Below are 23,449 nucleotides of genomic sequence, written 5' to 3'. Positions count from 1 at the left end.
CCTGTCGCCGCCGAGGCAGGAAACGCAGACTAGCAGCCATTTCCGACCGCAGAGATGGAAACTTTTACGTAGCGGGACCCACGAGCTTCTTGAGAGCATTTGTTTGTTGCCTGATTGAAAACAGACAGGGGATATTCACCACCGAAATAAACCCTCACCTTATTAGGGTTTTATAAATAATATTTTATTATCCTCCGCTCGGGTCGATCCTTTCTGCGTCGCCTGATGGCGCTCCCCACTCCATCTCTGCTATCGTGTCGTTCCGTTTGCCTTCTGAATCCCATCCGCTTCGCCCCTTCCACCCGCCGGTTCGGAGCCAGGCCTTTCCGGTTGAACCCATGCCGTCCCAATCGCAAGTTCTTCTCAGGCATGTGGTTTACTACAGCGTGGTGGCAATTTATCCCTTTCGTCGCTTTTTTGGTTCATTATTTTTTTTTTGTTTTTCAGTAATGGCGTCGGAGAACGAGGTTTTCACCTCACCGGAAATCGCAAAGTCGTTTGATTTTGCTTCAGAGGAACGGATATATAGTTGGTAATTCTTGATATGTTGTTACCGCTTACTTCTTCAGCTCGAGGTATTTCCACTTTCGGTGGACGTCAAGATCTGCTAGGTCACAACTAGTTTTCAGAAAATATATCGAAAATTCTTTTTCTACCATTCATTTCAAGGTGCCTTTTTGTTGTGGGATACAACAAAGAAACAGGTTATTGGGTTTTGGAAGATGTACATTTTCAGTGTTAAAGGATTCTAATACAATAAATGTGCACAATGTGAAATAAATGTGAAATACACGAATCAGGCAGAAACTAGATTACAAGAATGTTTAAAGGGGCATAAAGAGAAGGAAATGAAAAAGTGAAGCATCTTAGTGTTGCGTTATTGTTCACAATTGGGAACCCAGACTTCCCCCTTAGGAATAAAACCTTCTTGGTAATTAAAGGTATTTATTAGCTATTATTCCTAAGCAGTAAGTGGCATATGCTTACTCTTAACTGCATGTCTTGGATCTTACCTAGAAATGCCTGCATCCTTTCACAATTCTAGATTTAGGAAATTGGTTGGTTTACTTCATGTTTGCCATAATAAGGGAAAACCTACTGCATGGTTATCCGTAAATATGTTATGCTTCTCATACATAGTGAACAAGTAACATATGCATGCTCTTAACTGCAAGGATTTTAATTTTCGAATAATACTGCTCATACTGGGCAGTACATACCATTCCGCCTGCAGATTGGTACGCGGATTGCCCGCTATCGGGCGGTACCATCGATTGGGGCTATTTTTGCCCCATTACCACCCTAACCCGCTACCGGATGGTATTAGCTGAGGGAGAAGAAAGAAGAGGGAAAACTTAGAGATCCGACGCCGCTCTTCCTTCTCATCTGAGGCGACGAGGCCTCGGCGACGTCGCGGGGAGAAGAAACCGACGTTGTCGAGGCGACGTTGCTTCTCCCCACGCAGGCATAAGAAACAAGGCGGCGACGTCGCCTCGTCGCCCTTTTTTGCGCGGGGAGAAGGAAACCTTTTCCCCACGTGGGCAGAAAACCGAGGCGATGTCATCTTTTTTTAACTTTTATATATATATATATATATATATATATATATATATATATATATATATAAGTAAAAAAAAGGGTGACGTTGTCTTGTTTTTCTACCTGCGTGGGGAGAAGAAACCAAGGTTTCCTAAACCTCGCGCAAAAAAGGGCGACGAGGCAGTCGCTTGTTTTTTTTTTTTTCACTTTATATATATATATGTGTATATATATATATGTGTATATATATATATATGTGTATATATATATATATGTGTATATATATATATATGTGTATATATATATATATGTGTATATATATATATATGTGTATATATATATATATGTGTATATATATATATATGTGTATATATATATATATATATGTATATATATATACACACACACACACACACACACACATCGAGCGGTACACCGAAACGTACTGCTCGGTATACTTATATCGTACCGTATCGAGCTGAGCTCGATACTCCGGTACGATACGAAATTATAAACCTTACTTAACTGTATATGTCTTGGATCTACCTAGAAATACTTTTATTAATATGACATATTCAAAGGTGCTATAGTATCCGTTGGTATATAAGAACTATGTATTTCCTTGTGTTTTTGTGTGCTTGCGCAAGTCCATTTGTTTGTATAGGTGATCACATGATTGAAGATATCTGATTAATTAAAATGGCAAAGTAATTAAGTTGACAGAATCAAAGTTGGCAGTGGTGCGGTTCCTGGGACTCATGTCTACCACCACTACTGCCATGTCAGAATGCTACCCACACACACCAGACTTGAATTCCATCATAGTTTTCATCATAGCTCTAATATTTACTTGGAGTCAGATAAATCTAATATTGTCATTCCAAAATTTTTAATCCTTTTACAGCCTTGTCTTCTAATATATCATAACTCGACCATTACGATAGAAGTATCATATAATAACTAGGACTAATTATATTTGACTCAAGTATTTCCATGTCTCATATTTTTTTCTCTTTGCTGAATTGTATACCTTGATGAATTGGATTCTTGTGCTATTTTAATGAAATATTAGATAATTATGGCCTTTAACTATATCATCTTCTAGATTCCTTTTATTACAATCCAAAGTTGACTATTTGCTGATAGAAGACATACTTGGACTTTATTTATTGTTCAAAATTCAAATTATGTAGGTTTTTATGCATAGTTAATTAGATGCTGCATGTTGTTATATCTATTCATTAACAATTATTCTCTTACATGACTTGGCGTGTTATTCTTAGGTGGGAAGCCCAAGGTTACTTCAAGCCTAGCTTTGATCGGGGTGCAGACCCTTTTGTCATTCCGATGCCACCCCCAAATGTTACTGGATCACTACATATGGGGCATGCAATGTTTGTGACTCTTGAGGTTAGAAACAATAGGTGGAGCACTTTATAAATTAATCAGTTTTTTATTCCTGCTAATTTATTTGTTAGCCATGATGGTTTTGCACTTTTGCTACTTTGGGACTTCTTGTTTTATTTCTGTCTCGAGGAAATATATATATTTCTTGGAGGTTTTTCTTGCTATTTTCATGTGTTTCATGTGCATTTCTCATGTTCAAATACGGTGGCTTATAAATCAAGGAACCTCTCTGATAATATGTTTGTGTTGAGGATCCTTTGTCTATTCTTAATAACATGCCACAAAAGACATACTTATTTGTAGTCATGTCAGTTTGTTTTAATTTTTCTTATTAGTTCACATATCAAGCTCTCTGTACCATCCTCCCATTCTTACTGCTATATCAGTCGTGAAACTTTCGTGTACATTGGGTTGCCATCATGGGACATAAAAAAGATGACAATCTCCAATTTGTCTAAAGACTGAAGTCAGAACCAATCAACATTTATAAGAATCAATACTCATTCTAGAATAAGGTCAATTAGACCAGAGATCTAAACTTGTTTTAGGTGGAACAAATTTTTGTACATATTTGAACTTTGAAGTTGATCCACCAACAGAGTGTTATTTACAATGTCCTATCTGCATGTGAGGTTAAGAATGCATAGATCTGATGCATTTCATGGTAGTCCGAGGCAAGCACCTTTTATGGTAATTTTAAGTTTTAAGGGCTAACCTGCCACCAGCTTGCATTAGATACAAATAAGCAGGGGCTGAGCCACAATTTAAACTTAGGTGGGGCATATAAAATATAAATGAGATAATGTAAGTTTAGATGAAGAAAACAATAAGCTAAACTAAGCTCAGGATTGAGCCTACTATAAAATGTACTACTAGATACAAATAAAAGCTTGGATTTTGTACATCAATTATCCATAAAGTTAAATAAATGATTGGTAATTGCAATATGATGTAATAAAAGTAAGATGAATACAAAATGCATGATCCTTATAGTTTTAAAAACTTGCACAATGTGGAGTGGTAATTTATTAAGAATATGTATAGGACTGATTTTAAATTCAGAATATTTTTTCTGTTACTTGACATAAGATTAAAATCCAAATAAAATGAAGATTACAGAACATGATAAAACATTACAAAAGATTGTTGAGTCATAGAGCAAGACTAAAGCCAAGATACAAAAAAGAACAAAGCATAGTAATTTTATAATATATTAAAAACAGAGCTAGTTTTCTTGTGTCAGAATATTGACACAAACATTGCGTAGAGTTGTTGGATGCTCGAGCTCTTTACAGACACAAAACTATTTTTCATTCTATTTACTCTCTTAATAGAATGACAAACCTGGTGCAAACAATGTGAAAAGCAATAAGCAGGTATGTAAGGCCTTGAGTTACGAGTTGTTAATGTTGCAATAACATTATGTTTGCATGAACACGTTGATTTTTTAAGTTTGAAACAATTACAATCTTAAGTTTTAAAGCATGGATATACTGATAATGCAATTTATGTGGTCATGTCTGCCCTTGCTGCGCAACATTGATACCTTTCTGTATTTGGCATGTATTGGTATGACATCCAGCAATTTTATTTTACTAAATACATCTTTTTAGTTCTTTTGTGAGTGAAATTTGATGAACTTATTTTGTTGTTTTAATGATTCATTTGATTTAGTACAATTTGCTTTGGTATTTTTAATTGCAAATCGCTGCGTGGATAGTGAATGAACATAGTATGGACATTTTTATCATTGCTTCAGTCTGCAATGAAAGATTTTCAGTCGAAGTTTGATCCTAAAGATGTTGTATTCTTTGACTAGGACATAATGGTCAGATACAACCGTATGAAGGGAAGGCCTACTCTTTGGATTCCAGGCACCGATCATGCTGGTATTGCAACTCAGGTGTGTTCTTTCTAAACAAAATGGCTCCAGGCCTCAAGCATAAGCAGTATGACTTGCAATGTGCTTAGCTGATAGTTTGCTTTAATAACCAATTTTATTTCATTGATCTTGCATAACACTTTGTCTCCTCTGGAGTTTGATTCATTTTAGTGATTAATTACACCAAGTTTTAAAATACTCAGGTATTAGTGGCACAATTCGATGCTTGTTGGTTCAATAATCAACCAGGACATGGACTAGATGATTTCATTCGGTTTGGTTTGGTATGCGATGTACCGCTTTATAAGCTAACTATATTTGGCTTACTGAGTGGTAAGCTAATCAGTAGTTCGGTATCAACCTTCTGTTTGACATCAGTATTTTTCTCTATGACATACAAGTGCATTTTTTTTTTCTTTTCTTCTTTTCTTTTGCTCTTTCAGTCTATCACTCTCTGTCTTTCTCTCTTCCAACTGTTCCACCCTATTGCCTTTCCATCTCCTCCTATTAGTGTGCATTGTGACCACCTTCTCCTGTCAGTTAGATTCGTTACCTCCTTTCTTTCTGCTGGTGTGTGCCACCTCCTCGTCTTCCTCCTCCCTCTTTGCCTACCTCCTCAACTCCTTTGTCACCATCTCCTTCTTTATCTTCTCCTCTCTCTCCTCCTGCCCTTTTCTTTCTCTCTTTCAGTTCTCTCTCCTCCCCTAGCCAGACCCATACTTGTTGGCAAAGGGGTGTACTGACATCTGGTACACTAATGAGGACATTTCGGTTTGCTCAAGGATCGGTGCCGATACTAAAATGATATTTGAAATCTTGATTCACACATATATATTCACTTAGCTTATTATGAGCTTACTTGCACTTCCTAGAGTTTAAATATGAGTTACTAGTTATAGATTATTGCTTATATTGTATGACTTGTTTTGGCTTATCATTTTTCTTTATTATGGTTTTCTCTGATAATTGGTGTTTAAATCTATGATATACTATATTTCTTTACAAAGACAAAGTTACTTCCCTGCAATTCCTTGAGTTCAACATGAATTACTGGTTTTAGATTGTTGCATATAATTGTATGACTTGTTTTGGCTTATCTGGTTTTCTGAAAAATAGTTTAAATCTATGGTACTAAATTTCAGTTGGTTGTGGAAAAAATGCTTGCATCTGAAGGCATCAAAAGGGCTGAACTTGGTCGAGAGGAGTTCACTAAAAGAGTTTGGGAGTGGAAAGAAAAGTAAGTGAACATAGAGCTAATTCTTTGAGCTTAAAACAGAACTTACGCTTATGTTAGTCTTGTCGTATAGTTGCATATTTCTGGATTTCATTGCTTTTCTGCACTTGCACCTGTGGACTTACACTGATATCCTGCATGTATATTTAGCTTTTTTACATGGTTGGACAGTAATTAAGCAACTTATTTTCATTCTTTTTTGTTTATTTTGTTGAAAAGCTAGATTATCTGTTGCCTCTTATCATTGAATGTTGAGTCCTTTTTTAAGTCTAGAATTGATTGTGTAGTTTCTTCTTATCTCTACAAAACTAATCATCAAGAAGTTTATCATAACTCGTAAGTGTTAATAAAACCTCTAATACTACTGTGGTAGTACTACCTAAGATAATACTTGAATACTTGCCCAGTTCTAGTCTTAAGGCCTTACTGACTGGTGTGTTATGATGCCCTAATTTGTGGCATTTTAAGTGAGGATAATTATAATTGGGAATGAATAATTTATAAGCAAGTTTGACCTGGATAGAAGTTATTAGTTGGATTAGATCAGAAGTTTTCTCAAAGACTAGGAGTATGCATACTAAAATTCTGCAGATCTGCATAGCTCTAAGTTGGTGCTTGTACTAGAGAGAAAGAGAGAAAAAGGGGGGTGGGGGAGGAGGTAGAGGCGGCAGCGGCAGAGGCGTATTGGCAGAGAACTCATTTTGGGCATGCTGCTTGTATGTTTCGGTCAGTATTTTTTGGTCTGGGCGTGAACTGGTACTTGGACTTGATCCATTTCAGGTGGTCCAGTCTGGTCATATATAAAAGAAAAGAAAAATATTCTTGCCCTAATCTCCCTGATTGCGAACATCGATGTGTGATTTCCCTGCAGCCCACCATGCATTGCCAATCGGGTATGCTCCTCTTCTCCTCTTCTTTCTTCCTCTTTCTTCTCCTTCCTCTTCTTCCGCCATGTCCTCTTCTTCCTTTGCCTCCACCGCTTCTCTCTCCTCCTTCCTCTTCCTCATCCTTTCTCCTCTTCCTCCACCTCCTCTTCTTCCTTCCTCTTCCTCCATTGCCTTCTCTCCTCCTCCCTCCTTCTCCTCCTTCATCCTCTTCCTCCACCACCTCCTCTTCTTCCTTCCTCTTCCTTCTCCTTCCTCCTCTTCCTCCACCACCTTCCTTTCTCTTCTTCCTCCTTCCCTCTCTTCCTCCATCACCACCTCTCTTTCTCTTCCTCCTCTTCCTCCACCACCATCTCTTTTTTCCTTCCTCTTTGGTACATACCGATGTACATGTGTCAGTTCACGGGTACTGGTCAGTATGTACCAGTCCGGCCAAGGATCGGTATGGTACCCCCGATACAAAATTACAATCCTTGTGTATTGGTATGATCAGGAGGTGACAATGTGGTGGGGAGGAGGAGGCGATGATAATGTGATAGGGAGAAGGACGAGGAGGAGGTGAGGGAGGGACTTAACAGAAAAAAAGAGATAGAGAGAAGAAAAGAACAAAGAACGAAAAACATCTAAAAGCTATCAAATAGGAAAAAGGTACCGAGTAGATTTTATTTATTATATGAGAAGTCTGGTATGGTGAACCTGGTGAAGTCCCTGATTGGCTATCAGACTGGTAAATATTGGCCGTATTTACTGGTACAATCAAGAGTTGGTATATGATATGTACTGTTAACCAAGGTTTGCCATATTGTACTAGTATGTATGGGCCGTTATGGACCTGAACCATATCGGTCAGGGCAAGGACTGGTGTGGGTCTGATACCTGCAATGTAGAACCTTGCTTTAATCAACTGAGTAAATTAAAGCTGTATTTCTGAGACGAACTTTTTTTGCTTCTAATGTCATATTATCTGTCTTCAAATTGAGATGGCTTTTTTCGCATTCAGGTATGGTGGTACAATCACTAATCAGATAAGGAGGTTGGGTGCATCATGTGATTGGACGAGGGAGCATTTCACTCTTGATGAACAGCTAAGTCGTAAGACAGTCATCTATATATCCTGTTTCTTTCTTGGTGTATGCAGCTGCAAATGTTTCTGTTTTTTGCACATCATGAAATGAACTCAGCTCAGGATGCCTAAAGAACTTTATGTGATGCCAATCTTTATATACTGTTACAATTGCACTTTGTTACCTTGTATGCTACACGATGCATATTTAAATTTTTTTTAATGCAAGCTAGCAATTTTTTTTTTGTACATTTGTTGTCATTGAGCTATTGCTTTATCCATTTCTGAAGGAAATAGTTGGTTTTCTGGTTATAGTTAACCTTACATTTGCTTAATTTCCACTGTCAAGATAACTAATTTAACCAAACTCTTCTAACGGATGAGTATTCTGAAGTGGTTGGAAATGGGACTCTGGGTATGAATTAAAGCTCATGGCTTGAATCATACTGGACCTTGTTTCTTTAAAGTTGTTTTGCTTGATCTTTCTTGAGCTGCAGTGTGTAGAATTGTTTTTTTTTTTTTACTTGGGCATGACTAGTGTTAAGATAGTTGTGTTGAACTTTTAAAGGCTGAAATGAATTGATCAGCTAATTCTGTCAAAAGTTCACCCCTATAATATACAGAATTTGATCTCTAGTGAAGTTTGACATCACTAATTGTTGTACCGTTTGCATATGTACGGGGAAATTCTGATGTATTATCATCTGTAAATGTATTGCTGTTTTCTTTTTAAGGTTATGGTTAGTATAAAATCATTTAAAATAATGATAGGTTATTTATTTAAATGTTACACTGTTCCTGTGGGTTACAGGGGAACATTATTGGTACAACATAAAATCAGGCCGTGAACCATCCCATTTCAGGCAGTTTGGGTCCTGTTTGGTTGTTACCATCTGGTAACCTTAAAAATTGGGTTTTTCCTACATGTGAATGTAAGCCTGCCTGGTTCGGTTTTTTGAACTGTAGGTTTACAAAAATTGATTTAGTTATAGCTCTTGCCCTTCCTGTTGTTCTTGCTCTCGTTCTCCCTTGAATTGGATTTTTGTTGCGACTCTCTAGTTGCAAAAGTACACCTTTCACGTCACTCCTATATGCAGTAACCCTATGCGAAGCGTGACTATAGTTCTTGGCTGCTCTGGCGTCTTCCTGTGGTCAAATGGTTGTCATACATTGTCATGGAGGACTGTGGACTCTGCAGTTCAATGTACTGCTGTTAAAGACCAATCACTTGATTACCTGATGGAGGGCCTTTGGAGCTTTCTGATGACCATAACTTCTGTGCTGGGATGAGAGAGGATCAGCAAAGAGCTCTGTTGTTGATGTTAGAGAAGATTTCTTCTCCCATCTAGCCATTTAGATTGGCTCATATTAAACATTTTGTTTATGTTTTTCTGTATTTTTATGATGTGCCAGCTGTGTGTCGGCATGTCACTAGAAGGACTTACCGCATGACAGTGTTTTGATGAAATACTGTGCCATTAAAAGGCAGCATGGAACCCCGTAGCTAGTTAGTTATCTTATTAGGTGGAGTCATCACAATTAGGATCAAAGCTGACCTAGTATTGAGCATGATGAGCGGCTCAAGTGCAAAAAGATATTCATTTCTGGTAGAGGTTGCTAGACCATTATTTTTGAACGGACTATCCATGGTTGGGGCTAGAGGACACGTTAGGAAGTGGAGAGTTAGGCCTCACATAAGGACATCAAAACTTTGTGGGAGAGATTGTCATCCCCCCATTTTAGTCCCACGTTAGAAGTGAGCAAGAACTTATAAAGATTTGATTGTTGTACTATTGCTAATTTGGTCTTAAGCATTGATGGTTGTACTACTGTTAACTTGGACTTAAACATTTTGGATTAGCGGTTCAGCCTCAATAGATTAATGGTTCATTTATCCCATCAGGTCGAGTCATGACACAACATGCCCCCAACCCACATAATAGTCAGAATTTGATCCAACAATGTGAGTGTTGATTTGCAATTAAATATACGAACAAGAATAGAATATAGAGACTTCTTACCTTATGGGAGAGGTCAATGTTGATTTGCTATTAGACATAAGAATTAAGAACAAAAGTAGAACATAGAAACTCCAGCCCTTGTGGTTGTATGGCTTTTCATGTGGTATATGTTTCATTGTATGCCAGTGGATGGAGGCATTGACTTCTAGCTGTGTTCTTGCAACTAGGTCAACTATAGAAGAATGCAGAAATGATGGTATTTCATTCAATCGATCACTTGCTCCTAGAAATTTTATTTGCTCTAACATACAGAGCAATCTTTTATTTCACATATTTTAAATGTCTCAATAATAATTGATTTCCTTTTTAAATCTTTGACCGTTATCTTATGTAGTGATTTCTGTCCTTTATGTAGTTGCAAGAAATTTATTATACTTTACTTTTCATTTTCTGAATGCATTTCTAAATGCTTGCAGGAGCAGTGGTTGAGGCATTTGTAAGACTTCATGAGAAAGGCCTTATTTATCAAGGTGCTTAAGTAAACCTAAGAACTATATTTTATTTGCTATGCAACAAATTTGCTTATTATACTCTTAATACAAGTTTTCAACTTTGCAATTTGATTATGACCAACATCTATTACAATATTCATATATTTTGGATACTCTTGTTACATTTGTATTGGCTTATTGGGAATATGATTATAGTAGTATCTGGTGAGAAGTTTCCGAATGACCAGTGTCACTTGGTGCTCTTTTTCTGGGTCAAACATCGTGATGTCCATGCTATCACATGGTTGGTGGAACTGGGATTGACAATCCACATATTTATCAAGTGCAGGGGTCTCAGTTTATTAGGGTGACCACATATCTTCTTTGTCAATATGCTTGATGCGCTTGAAACAAATCCAGTTATTCTTTGCTATCTATGATACTCTTGTTTTCATGGTGTACTTTATGAATGTACCTTCTGTTTTAGTTGTCTTCAGTCATGTTGTAATTGTGCTGCTTGCAAGGTTATGATTGTTGATTATGCAGATAACTTGGGTGGATGAAATCATATGTTCTATTTGTTCAGGATCTTACATGGTCAACTGGTCACCGAACCTTCAGACAGCAGTATCTGACTTGGTATGTTAAAATGTAAAAAAATGGCAATTATAAGCTCTATTCTTTGGTAACTACTAAATTGCATAGGTTCCTCCCTCCAATTTGAGACCTCTAAAACCATGTATTCAGTTTTACTTTTGTCAATAATCATTAATCTGCTGTTCAAGGCAGCATTTGCTTTTACTTTCCCTGTATACTGATTAATTTCTTCTTTTACTGCCATAAAAATGGTAGTTCTGGATGTATATAAGCATGTTGACACCTCGGACACCTGTTCTCTCATGATGTCCTGTTATTTTTTCTGTTGTCAATCCTAATTTGCAGACTTGGCAAATCTAGTCCTCATCTTTATGCCAAAAACCTTAAGTTAACAAATCTGCAATTCTTTGGGTCTTAATGAATTTATCTCCTCCAATTCATGGCTGTGGTAGATCCAATCTGACATACATTTTTCTGTTACTTGATGTATTTCTTTGAGATTTACTTTTGCAGTTTCTTGCAACCTCTCATTTGCTGTGATTAAATTGACCTAACTAAAATTAGGTCAAATTGCCAGACAAGCTGAAAGTTTTTTCATTTAGAAATTCTTACCTAGGACATAATGTGAATTTTGCTTTTTTGTTTTAGGAAGTTGAATATTCTGAAGAACCTGGTACTTTGTTCTACATCAAGTATCGTGTTGCTGGTGGTTCAAGGTACTTTTAATAACTCATTTATTAACTTTTTTGTCAAGTATCCTGGGATTTTGAATGTAAATGAGATGATGAGAGCAATAAGCCATCCATCACTGCATAACACAATCGTTGTAGCTTTCAGTATTTGACTGTGAAATTGGATTATTATTTGTAGTTCTGTGTATGGTGCTAACTGCTAATATCATGTCACAGAATTTTGGTTATGTTCTTTTATCTGCCTGCATAAGTGTCAATTTTCATATTTGTAGATCATGTTATGTTGTCCCATATGCAAAAATAAAGCTTAAAAATGATAAGCTGTTCAAATTGCTATTCTGGTATTTTTACCTGTTAAATGGTTTTTGTGCTAAAATCTCATTGTCATTGCTTCAGGGATGACTTTCTGACGATAGCAACAACACGTCCCGAGACATTGTTTGGTGACACAGCCATTGCAGTGAACCCTGAGGTACATGATATGGATAGGAATTGATCCTGTTTTGTCAGTGACAATTAAGGTTTTGCTACTAACTACATACATGAGGATGAATCATCTCATTCCTTTTGCATCTAATTGTTGCTACTCATGTCTTTATTGTTGCTTATGTTTCCATGTGGCAGTATCTTCAGTTTCTCTTGATTAGATAGCTGCTAATCTGGACATAGTCAGTAATCAGTATCATCTAGAATGTTAGGTTGAATGCATTTGAGACAAACTCTAAGGTTTACCATATTTAAGGCATCTACAGATGTACTTCCTTTTGTTGAATTGCAAACTTTCTTTCAAAGATGTCTTTACTGAATGAATGATGCTATTAACCTTTCTAAGTTTTATAATTATCAGGGATCAAAAAGAATATTGTTTGAGTTATAGTGTATCCAGAATCAGGAATTATTATTATTTCGATAGTTTTTTATTTGTAAGAGTGACTTATCTTGATCAGGATGAACGTTATTGCAAATACATAGGCAGACAGGCAATTGTACCTTTGACATTTGGTCGGCATGTTCCCATTATCGCTGACAGAGTAAGAACTTCTAATCCTTTTCTTATCCTGTTGATTTTAACTATGTAATACATTTAAATTTGTTGTCTTTCCTGTCCTTGTTGATGCTAATTTTGGAATAAAACTAGTTTTTTTTGTATAATTAACAATTTACGTATTCTTCTGCGATGAGAAACAAAGAGTATCATGTTATCTTTGGAGTATTGAAACAATTTACGTATTCTTCTGCTATAAAATATGCAGTATGTCGATAAAGAATTTGGAACTGGAGTACTGAAAATAAGCCCTGGACATGATCACAACGATTATCATATCGCAAGGAAGCTTGGCCTACCAATACTCAATGTTATGAATAAAGATGGTACTCTGAATGAGGTTGCTGGACTGTACTGGTAAGACTTCAGCTTCTGCTGATGATAATATTTGTTGAATAAATCATTCTGGTGCATGTGATGCATGAAATGATTTCTACCTGTTCAGATTTTTTGCCCCATCTGCACTTGCTGATGATTTTTATCACAGTGGGTTAGATCGATTTGAGGCGCGAAAGAAGGTTTGGTCTGATCTTGAAGAGGTTGGTCTGGCAGTAAAAAAGGAATCTCATGTGCTACGAGTTCCTAGATCCCAGCGTGGTGGTGAAGTATAAGCTTTTATCCTTAACATTTCCATCAAGTTGACCATTGTATTCCATTCTTTTTGCCTAGCAAAATTACTTACTGCCACTGGTTTGCTACTCAATAAGGTAATAGAGCCACTGGTGAGTAAACAGTGGTTTGTTACTATGGAGCCATTAGCTGAGAAGGCCCTTCATGCTGTTGAAAAAGGACAATTAACCATTCTTCCTGAGAGATTTGAAAAGGTACTCTGTTGTTTATTTTCTTTCAAATGTCCAAGCTCTACTTATTTGTTGAAAAGTAACTTTGTTTTCCAATATGTGTAAGCATCTACAATCACATGATCTTGTAATTTCTTTGTTTTCACTAAGAAGCTCCAACAAGCTAATTCATATTCAGATGATCCAATTTCATTTACTGTTTTTCTGATTTAAAACCCCATTTGGTTTGTAATAACAGACATATAATCACTGGCTGACGAATATCAAAGATTGGTGTATAAGTAGACAACTATGGTGGGGACATCGAATTCCAGTTTGGTACATTGTTGGTAAAGATTGTGAAGAAGAGTACATTGTTGCTAGAAGTGCTGAAGAAGCTCTTTTAAAAGCCCATGAGAAATATGGAAAATCAGTTGAAATATACCAAGATCCTGATGTTCTGGATACATGGTTTTCAAGGTTTGTTCTTGAAACTAGCTAAAATACAAATTCTAGTTAACAAGAAGCAATTTCGAAGTTTAATTCGCATATTGAAATTCTCTCTGTTAGGTGGGCTTGAGACATATATGACATGCAGTCTATTTTGTGTGCAGGAATCTATTTTCATATTCAAGACTTGTCTCATGCTTTCAAAAATATTGTGAAGGCTTGTTAAGTTAGATACTTGTTAAGCTGTACGTAAATAGGAATGTCACTTTGTCCGGACCCTTGTATTGATCCCAAGCGAGAACAATACATATTTGCCAGTACTAAGATACTGAGTGTATGTACCAAAGAAGGAGGAGAATAGGAGGCAGTGGAAGAAGAGAAAGGAGGAATAGGAAGGAAGAAGAGGAAGTGGTGGAGGAAGAGGAGGAAGCATATTCGAGGCTGGTGCCACATGTGGACAGTGGGGATGTAGGTGGCAGGCATGACAGTGAGCTCTGCACGTGCACATCAAGAGGGAGTAGAGGGCTGAGAATTTGGAGAAGAGGAGGAAAACATAAGTTAGAGGAGGTGGAGGAGGGTGGGGGGGTGGGGGAGGTGTGTGGGGTTTAGGTGGCAGTGGATGTCAGTGGGCACAAGTTTAAAGGTTTTTTCTTTAAATGGACTGGACCAGATCACCCGAAATTGGGGCTGTTTGCATAGGTTAACACCTGGACTGGTAAAATTGCAATTCTTGATATGAATATTATGAAGAAACTAACACTAGTCAAAATTATAGTATGAATATGCAATGTTGACCTCAAAAATCTAGGACATAGGTGCTATCAATAAGTTTATCTTCTTTAAAGAGGTTGCACAGACACTAGAATTAGTTAATGATAAACTAAAGTGATTTTTGTTGCATAATCATCTAAATGAAGACTTCTCTAAGGAGCTTGATAATGATAATGCGGTGGCAACCTTGTTACCTTGTATGTCATATAAATCACTGCTGTCTGTGATGTCAGAAATTAATGTGGTGGTCAAACCTGGTACCTTGTATGTCGTATACATCATGACTGTCTAAGATGTGTAGCAATTAACTTCAATTTGCTGACTCATTCCTTGAAATTTTTTTCATGTTATCTGCTACAAGTCAGCAATTAAGTTTTGTTATAATCGTGATTATTCTTTTTCAATGGATGACATTTAGTTTTAATGCCCTTCTCAGGTTATAAGAACTTTATATGCATATGCCTGGTTTGGTGGTTGTAAGATTGCTTTTCATTTCCTTTTCAACTACAAGTGAGAGTAGTGCATGCTTTATGTTGTACTTGTTTGAGTTTGAAGATCTTATCATTCAGACTGACTTATATTATCTCAGGTCATTAATGTTTAGTACATTTATTAAGCTTTTCATTAACTACATGATTCTACTAACTACTAAGCACCTTATACTTTTATTTCAGTGCATTGTGGCCTTTTAGCACCCTAGGATGGCCGGATGTGTGTGCTGAGGATTTCAAGAAATTTTATCCGACAACCATCCTTGAGACTGGGTCTGTTCTTTTATTTAGAGGTTTCTCATCTCATTTATATCGACAACTAGACACATTTATGTTGCATACATAAATTTATGGTTCATGGTTGTGTTTAAATATATAGTTTGATTGTGGTCTATGAATTCTTCTTCTATTGTCTGTCAAAATGTGGGCGAAATCATTGGTTTTATGAAAGTTATCATGAAGTGTCATGTATAATATAATCCATCCTAGACCCCACTTTGAATTACTATAATTGTACTCTGACAGACTTTTTATGTATCAACTTAATTTTGTTTGTTAAACAGTACTTCAAGTGGACATTTTAAACAATCTAATTACTTAGAAGTTAGAATAGTAAATTTGATTAAATGACAACCATTTTAATGGTTGTAGTGCAACTAGGAGCTATCTGCTAAAAGTCCCCTAGCCGTAGGAATATTATAGAAGGGGAAGAGACAAGCTACCCTAACTCTATTAATTATCAACTTAGTAATTTAATAGACAAGCTAAACTACAAAACAGTTTTTGAATATATTTCATAGAGGATTTATGCCTTTGACATCTGACAATCTCATGCTGGGTGACAGTAGGCCTAACACAACTCCACTTTTTCAATAAGAGGTTTGAATGTTTGTTAACTAGAGATATTATCTACACAGCTAATTTTCCATGTAGTTGATCCTGAATAGTTCGAACATTATGTAGTTGTCTTTCTTAAAAAACTTGCCTCTATTCAAGAAAAGATATTTGGACATTTGGACTTTTTTTACCTGCTTGTTGTCTTATAACAAAAATTTTGAACTAGTTTGCTTCTTCATATTTAAACTGATTCAAAATTGTTTTTTTTGGATAGACATGACATTTTGTTTTTTTGGGTGGCTCGGATGGTCATGATGGGGATTGAGTTCACTGGGAATGCACCCTTTTCTTATGTTTATTTGCATGGGCTTATCCGTGACTCTCAAGTAAGTATTATGTATCAAATACAAGTACCCTTGACAGACAAGTAACTTTTTTTTGTCTCTGCTCTGCTACGTTGCAATTTAGATTTAGTACAATGTGCAATTGTTTCTGAAGCTTTCATCTAGTTTTGATAGATGACATGTAAATGTTTTTGTACTTCACTGAGCCTGTTCATTAGCTATTATAGACTTTATGAACATTAAGAAATTAATTCCTAATTGAAATTCATTTTGTTTTGAGTTAATTGGATGTACTCTTCAGGGGCGAAAAATGTCTAAAACATTGGGAAATGTTGTAGATCCCATCGATACTATTAAGGAATATGGTACAGATGCGTTGCGATTTACACTTTCTTTGGGCACTGCTGGTCAGGTCTGTTATGAACTCAACTAAAATTCTGTGTTTTTTTCTTGTTCTGATTATCAAGAAATGTTTTCTTGTTCATCGAGTGACTTCCAATTTTCTTCAGGACCTTAATCTGTCCACCGAGAGATTAATGTCAAACAAGGCTTTAACTAACAAACTATGGAATGCTGGCAAGTTTATTTTACAGAATTTGCCAAACAGAAGTGATGTCTCTGCATGGGAACAATTGTTAGCATATAAGGTCTCTTTTTGCTCCCTTTTCTCTATTTACTAGTTTTCTACTTGCACATCAGATGATTGTTGGTAGATTGGAGGTAATCCAGATATTAAAGGACTTGTTGCGAATGATATAATTCTTCAAACTTCCATCACTGCCTGATTAGCATTGCATTGCATGATATAGGTAATTTCTAAATGCTCTGAAAGGATTGTCAAATTGAAAAATTAGGTTTTAAACCAGCACTGCTGCTGGATATGAGAAGTCAAAATTGGGCATGTTGCCTTACATGGAATTCAACCTTATTCAATTGTAAATTCCCTGTATGCAATTCTTCTGAGTGGTGGAACTTGACTTCAAGTTTTAATACTTAGATATCAATGTTTTGCAAATTTTGTGGTTTGCATTTGTATTTTGTAAGAAGAGCTTATAAACTTGGCAACAATCTTCTTTTCTTTGGGCTACGGAATGGATCACCAAGTTTTGGAATATTTATAACATGCATATTGGGTATCTGATGTAGTTCTAGATATCAAGCCCAAGCTAGGAATGTATGTGTAGGCTCAGGCAAGCTTTTTATGCAATAATCTGAGTGCTTGAGCAGTTGAGCTGAAATCAGCTTAGTTTGGATCAGGACTCATTCTTGTTATTAATGATCAACTTAGTGCATCATTGAGAACCTTTGGCCACCTTGTTGCTTATTTTCATATTAGCTGAGTTTCATTTTTGTTTTTATGTTTACAGTCAAATTGTGTTGCAGAACATTTCTTCATTCTAGTATGTGGTGTGTGTGCGTTATCTTATGTATACAGTAAGATCCTGTTTTAAAGCTTAATTGAGCTCAACATAGTAGACAAGAAAGCATTGCGCATAGGCCCTTAGCTCGTGAGATAGACTTTATTGTGTTAAACTTATTCTGCATCTATAGTTGTAGTGGGGGTAATACAACAGGTTCATACCCCTCATTTTTCTGGGACTATGGAGTGCTTATTATCTAATATCTATAGTGCTAAATTCTATGTTTATTATTTGGTACTGTTAGTGATTGCTTAAATTTTTTACCCAGTTTGATACAGAAGAGACACTTCTTGAACTTCCATTACCAGAGTGTTGGGTGGTATGTTTATGACTTCATCCTATATTTTTGATCCTTTTTTCTCATTAATTAATGAATGAAATAATATTTTAGGTCTCAGAACTTCATGAACTAATTGATATTGTCACCACAAGCTACGACAAGTTTTTCTATGGAGATGCTGGTAGAGAAATATATGATTTCTTCTGGGGTGATTTTGCTGATTGGTAAATTGACTATGAACATCTTAGATGCATGAACAAGATTATGTGAAGCAGTTGTTTTTATTTGCATCATTTTGCCCTCTGATACTGCTGCATGTTTCTTCTGATATGATCTTAGCGCTATAGTTTTCCATGTAGCATATTCTCAATATATAAAAATTATATTACATTTTTAATTGCTGTCTTCTAATGAGTATTCAGCAGAATTCTCTGGCATATCTAGACTTCGCTAATCTTTTTATTTAGAATCTCATCCTCTAAAAAAATTCTGCTGTCTTGAGTTTCTGATAGAAGTTATTTTTACTTCTTTGTTTTTTAGCATGCATGATGCTGAGAGCCTGAGAAAACTAGTAGAAAATGCATATGCATTTAGTTTTAGCTTATATGTATGGGCTTGCCTTCTCTGTCCTCATATATTGTTTTTTTTTTCATTTTATTTCATTAAAACCCATTAAATGCTAAGTTGCTAACAACTAAAAATTCTTAAACTGAATATAGTTTAATATTTTGAAGAGATACCTATTCTGTTGATAATTGAGAAATTCTCATTGAAAGTTGAGGTTGGGAGGACTGATGTGAATATAGCAGAATAAAATCAAATGGCTTGAGTTCCAATTACAAAAAAATCCTGATGTGTAAGGTGGTCTGTATTGGCATCTGCTTATTTCACTTACATAGCATGAAATGGCCACTAGATGTTACTTCATTTGGGAAGAGGCGGGGATCACAGCTTCTTGTTCATAAATTGAAGGTGTAGATGGATGATACAGTTAGGAGCAGCTAGGCATTCCATCGCCACTACATATAATCACAGTATTCATTTGCTACCATATAAAGGATGACCACGAAAGGAACTATATAATTGATCTGACATTTTCAGTTTATTAAAACTAAGGAGGAGCATGCCTTTGGTAACTTTTTTCCAACTCCATAAGTTCTGTCTTCTTTGTCAGCCTGTTCATCTTGTTGTCAGGACTGACATTTAGTATTAAGGGAGTCTACATTCTGTTGATTATGGCTTTGTTCAGACAGAGCAAGGATTGACATTTTGGATACTGGGCCCATGCTGGTCGATGGCTGGGCCAGTACAGGTCTGGTCCATGCTGGCATATCGACACACGGTATACCAGACATACTGACCATTTGCCAGCAATTTGTTTGTGATTTTGGGTGCATCTCTCATTTAGCACTAATGTGCCAATATCTTTTTATTCTCTTCTTGCGCTTGAACAGCATCATCATTCATCCGGTTCTTTTCCTCTTTTACATTCTTTCTTTGTAAGGTCTACTGTTGACTTGGGCTCTGTAGTCTTTCCAGATATCACATTTTTAGTCAATGCTTAACTTCTGCAATGGGTTTTGCCTTGTATGTAGTGGTACAGTAACATCTATTTTGCTGTATACATGTTGTGGTTAACTATAAGTCCATATATGCACTTATATAACTCAAAGGAATAGGCAATATTCTTTAGGTGTTTGTCTTTTTTCTGAAACTTGTACTTCATCCTATAAGGAGACCTCATTTATTTTGACCAAAATTTGTCCAGCACAAGGTGTTTATTATCTTTCCTATTTGATGTGTCCTGCTTTGTAATGTTAGATTCTACTTTACGCCTCCTGCTATTTTTCACTGTAGTCTTGTGTCCCTTTGGGTCTCACGGTATCCTTTTTTATGTACTTTCTGCTGGTAGTTTGAATTGCTTTCTTATTAGCCTAGTTTTTCAGGTATATCGAAGCAAGTAAAACTCGTTTTTACCATTCTTGGAGCAATTCAGTTGCTTCTGTAGCACAGGGTGTTCTTTTGTATGTCTTTGAGAACATACTGATACTGCTGCATCCATTTATGCCATTTGTCACTGAGGAACTATGGCAGGTAGCATTACTTTTTTTCAGCTATAAAGTTTGAAAAATTTCCTGCTGTTTCATTTTGAAGGAAAAGGATTATGGATTGATAGTTTCACTTAATTTGTATCCGATGATAATTTTATATGTTATATCATTGTGAACTAGATCTGATGAATTATGCAATACAAAAGCAACAACAATAAACAAGTCATAATGTCCCAACTAACTATTTGGAGTTGGGGTTGGCTACATAGATCTTTTTTCGCTATTGAGTCTAATATCTAATAAATTAGATGAAGGAAAAAAATAGATGCTGTACCATGAGAAATTGTGCTTGTATTAATTAATTCCAAATGTTTTGTAACACTTGCACAATGATGATGATTGAATGTAAAGAGAATAATATATAAAACTGTAGAACTGTATCTATGATTCTGACTGTTGGACAATGCTAATATGCTGTATGTTTTTGGTCCTTGTTTTAGATGCATCTGTTTTAGAGTGTAGGCATTTTTCTTTTCAGACTTTGAAATATTTTAAAATTTTCTCTGCCACTCAAGTCCTTGTTTCTAATTTTCAAAAATCATATTTTGCTCTAGATATGCTCTTGCATATCGTGGTGAGAGCAATTCATAAAAAGCATATCTGGTCTATGTGCAGGCATTGCCATATCGAAGGCAAGCACTTATAGTGTCTCAGTGGCCTCGGACGTCACTTCCAAGGGATGCCAAGTCCATCAAAAGATTTGAAAATTTACAATCAATGGCGAGTCTAAAACTTATTTATTTCTTCACTCCATTTTTATTTTCTCAGTTTATGTTGTGTTTTAACTCTCCATATTTGTGTTAATAGATTAGAGCTATCAGAAACGCTCGAGCCGAATATTCTGTTGAGCCTGCTAAACGAATATCTGCATCTATTGTTGCAAGCACTGATGTCCTTGATTATATATCAGTAAGCACCAGTTTCCAGCAATTATTGATTTGTACCAATATTCATTAAAAATATGAATGGCTATTTAACATATACTTCTCAGATAATATCTTGATTTGTAGTCATCGTAAACTCTGCTATTATGATTATTGGTATGACGCATAACTAGTACTGTTCCTGCTTGGTTGTTTTGTATAACTATACTTGGTGTGCATAGGACATGCATTAGTTGTCCATCTCTATGTATTAATGAACATGCACATGCAGCGCCTTGTGGATTAATTATGTACTTCTATTTTTAAACAGAGTGAAAAATCTTAACTTGATTTTACCATCCTGGCTTGATAAATATCACTGATTCATATAGATTAATATGGATTAATATCACTGATTCAACATATATGCATTTCTTGTACCATCTCATAAGATACACATGCACACACATTAAACTTTAGTAAAACAAGTCTAGGCATTAATATAGCAGGAATTCATGGTACAGATGTCTTACTTGCATCTGTCTTTATAAGGATACACATGGCTTATGTATCGTAAGGATACTCCCTTTTATGAATTTTCAATTGAGGTCATGTGCACTTCTTTTACAGAGTGAAAAACAAGTATTGGCTTTATTATCCAGGCTAGATCTGCAACATGTTCATTTTGTCGAATCTCCTCCAGGTATGTTTGTAAACACCTTCTGTTTGGAGGTGCTCATCCATATAAATTTGTTTGTATATGGCTGCTTTTTACAGATAATGCAAAGCAATCCGTCCACCTCGTGGCTGGCGAGGGTTTGGAGGCATATATTCCTCTTGCAGATATGGTGGATATATCAGCGGAACTTCAACGACTTTCAAAGCGCCTCTCTAAGATGCAATCAGAATATGATGCACTTGTTGCTCGTCTGAATTCTCCTAGTGTATGAAATTACTTTCCTTTTAGACCATACATTTATTACAAAGAAAATATGATCATCTGCCTTAAATGCATATATTACTTACTGGGAATACAAGCCTATATATCTGCATGAAAATCAGATCGACATTAGTTAATATGATTTTATATGCACATTCATAAATTGCAATACTTGCATACATATAGTCATAAAATGTCTATAGATGTTTAATGTTGTGTATGTAATATGTATAATGGTGCTTCCAGCCAGCACCGAACATATTAAAAGAGATTGACAAATATAAGCATCACAAGAAGATAAGATGAACCCCTCTTCTCTTCAAATTGACAAAAAAAAGGATCGCTATTTACAAATGTGCATGTCATCGATACTGTCTTTTGGTGCAGTTCATAGAGAAGGCCCCTGAGGAAGTTGTCCGTGGGGTTCGAGAGAAAGCATCTAATGCAGAGGAGAAAATAACCCTCACAAAAAACCGTCTTGCCTTCCTGCAGTCAACAGTGTCATCATCAGTCTAAATCATATTCACCGAGTATGTTAATCTTCTGCTTTTACCATTAAAAATGTCGATTCTTTGGTTCAAGGCTGTCAATGCTGTCATCACTGGACTAAACCTTGCCACTTTGCGTGTTCTTGGAATGACAAAAGTAGAGCATGAAGCAGCCAGTGCACATCCCTGTGTGTAAAGTTGTTCCTACAGCGGATGAAGGATTTTTGTTTTTTTTTTTACTTTTTCCTTCCCGCAGTCCCAAGATTTGCTGTGCAGCTATCATGCAAAAATTGTTGTAACTTATAATTTATTTACCAGTACAACTTGTACAAGCTTTTATGGTGCCAAGGTTCTGCCGAACAGCTCGGTTGCTAGTATCATCATAGTTTATGATTCTTGTACAAACACATTTTTTGGGTCTACCAAATTCATTGGGCTTTATGAATATCTGGAGTCTGATAAAGCTATCCTTATTGGTTTTCTCTTACCAATCTGTTAAAAATATTTCTTATAGCTACTCTAAGTTCTGCAGGAGCAGAATGGTTTCTATTGGTGAAGCCAAATTGTCTGATGTTGACTTAAGGTGCATGGCTCTCTGGAAAAAAATAACTGCAATAATTTATTACTATGAACATTTGTTTTCAACCTGGGTTTGGGAGGAGGTTTCCAGATTTGTTGAAATAAAACTGCACTCCAATTGTTAGTTGTGATTCTAGTTAACTGTATTTTTATTTCTTTCTTCCTGTGATCTAGAATTACACTGAAGTTTTGAAGTTAAGAGTGAGAGAAAGGCCTCCTATGATTGTACATCAGCATTTGCAGGCAAGTTAACGACATCGGCACTGGGAAGAGTCGAAAACTTTTTGATGATTAGAGTTT

The 23,449-nt window shown here is 36.1% G+C and overlaps 1 protein-coding gene across 1 annotated transcript; it reads left to right on the top strand.

The window, feature by feature from the left end:
• The first annotated feature begins 197 nt into the window (after positions 1–197).
• On the top strand, positions 198–23,057 carry LOC135610892 (valine--tRNA ligase, chloroplastic/mitochondrial 2-like). The gene is made up of 27 exons (XM_065105909.1): positions 198–367; positions 448–532; positions 2,823–2,949; positions 4,766–4,849; positions 5,971–6,065; positions 7,947–8,038; positions 10,447–10,500; positions 11,048–11,100; positions 11,707–11,774; positions 12,147–12,222; positions 12,698–12,781; positions 13,004–13,152; positions 13,283–13,400; positions 13,503–13,619; positions 13,834–14,054; positions 15,470–15,559; positions 16,398–16,509; positions 16,769–16,879; positions 16,977–17,114; positions 18,157–18,207; positions 18,280–18,392; positions 20,115–20,262; positions 20,895–20,999; positions 21,087–21,188; positions 21,773–21,845; positions 21,920–22,086; positions 22,470–23,057. The coding sequence occupies exons 1-27, from the start codon at positions 226–228 to the stop codon at positions 22,596–22,598; spliced, it is 2,904 nt and encodes a 967-aa protein (XP_064961981.1). The 5' UTR covers positions 198–225; the 3' UTR covers positions 22,599–23,057.
• Positions 23,058–23,449: the final 392 nt, after the last annotated feature.

Source organism: Musa acuminata, chromosome BXJ2-4, assembly GCF_036884655.1.
Source record: "Musa acuminata AAA Group cultivar baxijiao chromosome BXJ2-4, Cavendish_Baxijiao_AAA, whole genome shotgun sequence".
Classification (NCBI taxonomy): domain Eukaryota; kingdom Viridiplantae; phylum Streptophyta; class Magnoliopsida; order Zingiberales; family Musaceae; genus Musa; species Musa acuminata.
This window is presented reverse-complemented; position numbering and strand designations above follow the sequence as displayed.

Excerpts from the sequence above, each read along its gene's own strand:
- LOC135610892 (XM_065105909.1), top strand. The coding sequence starts at position 226 with ATGGCGCTCCCCACTCCATCTCTGCTATCGTGTCGTTCCGTTTGCCTT. Across the intron at positions 8,039-10,446 it reads TCTTGATGAACAGCTAAGTC|GAGCAGTGGTTGAGGCATTT; the intron begins GTAAGACAGTCA and ends AAATGCTTGCAG. Across the intron at positions 14,055-15,469 it reads CTGGATACATGGTTTTCAAG|TGCATTGTGGCCTTTTAGCA; the intron begins GTTTGTTCTTGA and ends CTTTTATTTCAG.